The following is a 6,904-nucleotide window of genomic DNA, read 5'->3' as shown; positions in this document are numbered from 1 at the left end:
CTGCTGTGTAAAGTGACTTTGAGTGTCTTAAAAAGCACGTAAAATGCATTATTATAATAATTATAATAATACTACGAATTATAATAATACGAATTATAATAATACGAATTATAATAATACGAATAGTAATTATAGTAATAATACTAATTATAATCATAATAATACAAATTAAAATTATAATACTAAATATAATACTAATAATAATTATAATAATACTAATTATAATAATAATACACCTAGATCATGCAACATAGGCTACGTTTACACACACAGCTCTATTTGGATAATTTTTTATACTATTTGGTTTGTTGACCAAATCAGATCAGCTCTTTTGACCGTAATTGGATAACCTGTGTAAACACCGCCTAATGGTTCAAGATTCGGTCCGAAATTCTGCCCGACTAGACTAGTTTACTAGACTAGTTTACTAAATTCTGCCCGACTAGACTGATGTCAGAGTTTACAACGCCTGGATAGGTGTTTAACAGATCAGCACATAACATAACAACCTGATGCCCAACTGCACAGTCGATGACGTAGCACGCAGCCATTGGTTGATGCAACGCAACCTGCCAGTCAGCGTGTCACTGTACTGTGAACACCATGTGTATCCTGTCTAGACAAATGGATTTTGATTTCCTAGTCGGGCATGAAACTCGAGCCGTCACTCACCAATGTCTAAGATCCACAGATCCCCCAGGCGACAACCACTCATGCCTCCATAGATGACTAGACGGGACTTCTCTGTGTAGACCACGGCAGTGTGGCTCTCTCTGGGCGGGGGCAACACCCCGTAGGTGATGGGGATGTCCCAGCCCACTACACTGGAGCCGGCACGCAGCTCCAACGTATACAGATCATTCAGGTATCTGGGGTGGAGGAAAGGAAACACAGTTACATTTTATTCTGTTCTATCATTACACTGTAAAAATAAAAATAGACTAGATTGTGTTATATGTTGCTATGTTTTGACAAGGGCCTACATTAACACCATCCAAACACCACACTGGATGATAGACCCCCAGAGTTAGCTGCAAGCCCTGATGTTCCTCTGTCTCATGATGATTACAGCCTCCCTTCATCTGGTTGTTTCTATAGTGTTTGGCAAGGTTATGGGTTCAATCCCAACAGGGAACACTGTGTACTGTGAGTCACTAATCTATTAGACAGGGGTTAAAGTATCAACCAATCCACTGACTGAAACGTAGACAACGTTCTCCAGTGAGTTTAACCGTTTCCTGTTGAAGAGTGATATCCCAGGTATAAAACACAGTAAAGGACACACTAAAGGGTACAAAAAGATGTTTTGAGAAAAACTTTTTTTTTTTTTTTTGTACACACAACTGCAAACTTCAAGAAGGGCATTCAGGGAGTTGGTTTGATGGGAAGTCGTGATGTCAACGGCCTCCATCCCTTCTTGAGGAACAGAGGAGCATTAGAGAACAAAATAAGAAATCTGACTTAAGAAATCCCCCTGTGCTATGACACGACTTAAGAAATCCCCCTGTGCTACGACACGGCTTAAGAAATCCCCCTGTGCTATGACACGACTTAAGAAATCCTGTCACAATCCTGTCTCAGAGCTCTACGGACAATTCCTTATGACCTCATGGCTTGGTTTTTGCTCTGACATGCACGGTCAACTGTGAGACCTTTATATAGACAGGTTTGTGCCTTTCCAAATCATGTCCATTCAATTGAAATAAATGGAAACAGGATGCACCTGAGCTCAAAGCAAAGGGTGTGAATACTTATGTAAATAAAAGCCTGTTTTCACTTTCATGATGGGGTATTGTGACATCATGATGGGGTATTGTGTGTAGATTTATGAGGAAATAAATGCATTTAATCCATTTTAGAATAAGGCTGTAACGTAATAAAATGTGTAAAAAGTCAAGGAGTCTGAATACTTTCCAAATGCACTGTACATAAAATAATTATTCACTCAAAATATTTTGTTGTTTCTATTACAAAGTAGACCTATGTCATTAACATTTTAAGACACCACTGGCCCTTTAAGAGTTCTATTGCTGTGCCTAACATGCTTGATACTCCAGATGTAACTGCATGTGTAAAACAATGCCACTCGCACAATTGAAGGAGTAGAGAAATAAATGTGGTAGCAATGGAAAACTGGGATTCCTCTTCTTTTTCTTTTTTAAACAAAAGGCCCAAACTGCTTTCAATAGTTTTCCCACAATTGCATGAAGAATCGCAAGGCCCCCCCAGCGGGTGGTGAAGACAGCCCAGTACGTCACTGGGAACATGCTCCCCCCACCCCTTGTGTTGCGAAACAGTTACAAATATGGTTTTAAAGAATTTGGCAACTCGTCCAACCGGCCTCACAACCGCAGGCCACGAGCAACCACGCCAGCCCAGGACCACCACATCCGGCTTCTTCAAATGCGGGATAGCCTGAGACCAGACACAGACAGCTGATTAAACTGTGGGCTTTCTGCACAAACTGTCAGAAACAGTCTCAGGGAAGCTCGTCTGCGTGCTCGTCGTCCTCTCCAGGGTCTTGAACTGACTGCAGTTCGGCGTTGTAACCAACTTCAGTGGGCAAATGCCCACCTTCGATGGCCACTGGCACGCTGGAGAAGTGTGCTCTTCACAGATTAATCCGGTTTCAACTATACCAGGAAGATGGCAGACAGTCCTGAGGCCCATTGTCGTTCCATTTATCCGCCGCCATCACCTCATGTTTCAACATGATATGCATAGTCACCAGACATGTCACCCATTGTTCATGTTTGGGATGCTCTGGATCGACGTGTTCGACAGCGTGTTCCAGTTCCCGCCAATATACAGCAACATCGCACAGCCATTGAACAGGAGTGGGACAACATTCTACAGGCCACAATTAACAGCCTGATCAACTCTATGTGAAGGAGATGTGTCACACTGCATGAGGCAAATGGTGCTCACAACAGATACTGACTGGTTTTGTGATTATTTTTTTTAAAGGTATCTGTGACCAACTGTATTCCCAGTCTTGTGAATTCCATAGACTAGGGCCTAATGAATTTATTTAAATTGACTGATTTCCTTATATGAACTGTAATTTATTTTGTTCAGTATATATTGATGTACTGTACCTGGGGATGTTGTTCTTGGGGTCCTCGCTGTCGTTAGCCAGTCCTCCGAACAGGTAGCATTTGTTCCCTACCAGGGAGAAGCTGTGGCCCAGACGGGGGCACGGGGGGGGACCGTTCTTAGGAGACTTGGCCTTCAGACGCTTCCACTCCCAGCGGCTGGCCTGAGGACAGCCGGAGAAAATAACATCACGCAGAGAATAACTCACTAACAAGCTTGGGTGTGACCCTACGATCTCTAACTAGCCTAGGCAGACATCTGATGCAAAACATAAGAAATGTGTTTAAATTGACAGAATATAATATACAGATTTGTTTGTGCAAACAGTTGAGTGTTTACGCCCCAATATCTCACTAAATAACTATCAGAGCTGTATTCTGTGGGCTGAGCGCGTACCTGCAGTTCATACAGATCGTTGCTGTATTTGCCATACTCCACCATCCCCCCAAACACCAGCAGCCTGGTGCCATCACACACAAATCCATATGCAGCACAGCCAGGCGGGATATCACCACGGACAGCAGGAATGAACCACTGGTTGGTCGCTGAAACACAATGAACTCTTAGGTTAATGACAACCCCTGCTATGTACCAACGTTACTGTAGTAATAACCTGCTTAACTACAAAGTGTCAAAAGCCACAGTCTGAGAATTCCAGTGATTTCAATTAATAATATAGCCTACCAGATATGCCAATATGGAAAGTCATTCCTGATGCTGCACCACTGACAGACCATAGAAATAAAGCTCTATTGCATGTAAATGGGATGTGTTGTGTTTATCATCGCATAGTTTTTTTGGTGTATTTTTGTTGATATGCCATTATGACAGTGCTCAGGTATGCTTATAAAATAGCACAACATAGAATTCATCATGGATTAGTCTTCAAAAAAAGATAGGCTCGAGGGAGTTTAATAATGATTGATCTTTGTTGATATTATGACGTTGCTGTTTTCTATTAACCCGCCATTTCTCTCTGGATTTTCTCTCCAATCAGCACCCTAGGCGAGCCATTACCCACACAGCTGGCTAGCTAACTACTGATCCCATTACATTTTCACAGCACGTCAACACTAGCGCTTGCTTACCTTACAAAATATGAGCAATACAGAAGTCATATTTTAACCATCTACCTGCTGTCAAACACAGAGGTTCATTGCTAATTCACTATGTTGAACGACAATGCATACGCGGATTAAGTACTTGGTTAAAATAATATGTATAGGTAGTTTGCTAGCCAACCATACATTCTATTTCTATGTATCCAACATTTCTAGTTGACTAATGCGTTAGCGCTACTACAGTCCAATAACTGACTAGCACATTTTAGCGGAAGCGCTAGTTAGAATCCAATTGCTAAAAATGTTAGCTAGCTAGGATTTAACAATATGTACTAAATGTATGCATGAACCACTGGACGTTAAACCTTACCTGTGTTATAAACGTGCAACTCATCCACAATTCCTTCATTGCCACCCCCGAAAACGACCATCAATTCTTTGATTGCAACCGCACGGTGCCCATGTCGGGGCCGAGGGACAGGACCGGACCAACCCAAAACCCGCTTCCACCGTGGCTGCAGAACTGAGCCAGATGCCATTGTGCCGGGAAATGAAGTTCCTCTGAGGGAAAAAAAATCCAAATTGAAAAGCTTTTCAATATTACTTGAAAATTGAGCTAAATAGCTCAAGTATAACAATGCTAAATTAACTAGCGAGCTAGTTATCTCCTGTCAGGAATAGCCAGCTAGCTGGCTAACGCTAAGCTAACAGGATTAATAACCGCGTCCTGCTAAAATACTGCACACAAAAATAAAATATAAAATCAAGATGTGTTTGTTTTGATCCCAGTTCAAGTCCAATTGTATATAGCTGTATTGAGAATATGTCCAGGCAGCTGTGGTTCTACCTTACTAGCTAACAGTAGCAAGCAAGCTTATTTAGCCAAGAAGAAGCTAAATAAAATCTATGGGAGCCGCCATTTTACCTAGCTAGACGCTTTGCAGAAAATTTGAAAACGCCGGCAGGTCAAAACAACATAGATCCGTAACACCATGAATGCGCCGCCATCAAAATTGTGGAACTCGCAGTCAACTTTGTGCATCTCTTCAAAATTGACGCAATAATTTTCTGGGTTGCAGTTATAGTTCCACATAAGCAAGACGGTGCGATTCAATGGGTGCCGCCATCTTGGCGCTAACAAACTAAACAAACCACCCAGCCTGACTAGAAAAATGGCCGAGACAAATTAGGCGCTGAACCCAGTTTGCTAGTTACGACTGAACGTTTTACTAGCTAGCTCGTTCCAGATATAATTTTAGCGTAATTTGTGTCACGTATATAACTTACAATCCAGATTTATGTTTGGACATTATTGTCCCGGGAAGGTAGCCACACAACTGTTTATTTCCATGCTTCATCATGAGCAGAAATGCATATTTAATGTTATTCAACAAACTTTACAGACCTAAATATTGAGCAGATATGTAGATTTAATTGTAACTTGTTTCCTTCAGTACCACTCCAATTGTCATCTCTAGTAATTGTTGCTAAAGTTGCAGGCAGGCAATGTTCATTGGTGTTGTTTTGTTGCACTGTGATGTACCTTACAAAAAAAGTCATGCTTTTTTCTGGGTGTCGCCATTTCTACACAAAAAGCTAGCTAGATGTCAAAAATGCGCTGGTTTAGCTAACAGCTAGCTAGCTAGCTAACACTAGTGAAGCATCTTTGATAGTCCGCTAGGTTAGCTAATGCTACAAATCAAGATTCAACATAACACTACTGCCAGATTATACATGGAATTTCAATAGAACAACCCAGATAGCATATAGCTATTTAGCTAACAAGAGTTAGCTTCTTAGCTAGCTCTCTCGTTAACGTTAGCTTCCAGCTTAGAAGCTAAAGTTAATATCCTTCTTGACCAAGTACAGCTAGTTATGAATGACGAGCAACCTTAGTAAAACCTAACATGGTAGAATAATTTGGGGAAATTAAGTTGAACTTCTTTATTAACGTATCTTTCATTGAAGCATTAACAGTTATAAATTACTTTCCTTATTAGCCTTGCTAGCAAGTTAGCCAACTTCCCTCAAGAAAAATGGCGGAGATACCGTCACAACAAAAGCAACAACAAAAAAAGTTGAATTATCATTACCACATTATACTTACACGTTAATTGTAACTAATCAAAAGTCTCGAGAGCGGGACTCAATTTAAGAAATTGCACCCAGATAATTATATCAGTTAAAATGAGAAGAAGCTAGTACTGTCTTTGGCTACTTCTCATGCCGCCCAGGAAGCCGCCATTTTCTCATCTGCCTCAAACAAACACCACTATCCAGAAGCCCATAGTGGAGATGGCGAGCACAGTGGCTTGCGGACTGACCAACCAGTCTCACCACTCCAACAACAGGGGCAAAGGTTGGCAGGACACTCACTACATGGCATCAATTGGCCTAGATAGACCAGGCTGCATGTAAATGGTTCAAAAAATAACTTCACTGATAGAACTCAATGTATTTTTGTTCAGTGTAGTAGAAAGCAGATTATTTATGTAACAGTATAACTTTAGTCCGTCCCCTCGCCCCGACCCGGGCGCGAACCAGGGACCCTCTGCACACATCAACAACAGTCACCCACGAAGCATCGTTACGGTCCTAGACTATGGCGAAATCATCTACCGGTATATGAACATTTACATTTAAGTCATTTAGCAGACGCTCTTATCCAGAGCGACTTGAACGCAGTTTAGCATGGCGCAGTGGCATCCAAACATTTCTCCAAGTTTCACCATCATTGTAAAGTCCTA

The 6,904-nt window shown here is 41.5% G+C and overlaps 1 protein-coding gene across 4 annotated transcripts in view; it reads right to left on the bottom strand.

The window, feature by feature from the left end:
- The window catches only part of LOC139543147 (host cell factor 1-like), a 51,443-nt gene extending 45,005 nt beyond the window's left edge, over nt 1-6,438 (bottom strand). For 3 of the 4 annotated variants that reach the window (XM_071349379.1, XM_071349383.1, XM_071349384.1), the window contains exons 1-5: nt 5,083-5,307; nt 4,528-4,718; nt 3,493-3,641; nt 3,099-3,259; nt 673-869 (exon numbers count right to left, since the gene is read on the bottom strand). In XM_071349379.1, the coding sequence (XP_071205480.1) occupies nt 673-869; nt 3,099-3,259; nt 3,493-3,641; nt 4,528-4,696 (676 nt within the window). In that variant the 5' untranslated portion in view covers nt 4,697-4,718; nt 5,083-5,307. Of the gene's footprint in view, nt 1-672; nt 870-3,098; nt 3,260-3,492; nt 3,642-4,527; nt 4,719-5,082; nt 5,308-6,264 lie in introns of those variants that run through there. The other variant, XM_071349382.1, reaches the window with a different exon arrangement.
- Between the last annotated feature and the right edge of the window lie 466 nt (nt 6,439-6,904).

Source organism: Salvelinus alpinus, chromosome 17 (assembly GCF_045679555.1).
Source record: "Salvelinus alpinus chromosome 17, SLU_Salpinus.1, whole genome shotgun sequence".
Classification (NCBI taxonomy): domain Eukaryota; kingdom Metazoa; phylum Chordata; class Actinopteri; order Salmoniformes; family Salmonidae; genus Salvelinus; species Salvelinus alpinus.
Note: the sequence above shows the minus strand (reverse complement) of the source record. Positions and strands in the feature narration are given on the sequence as shown.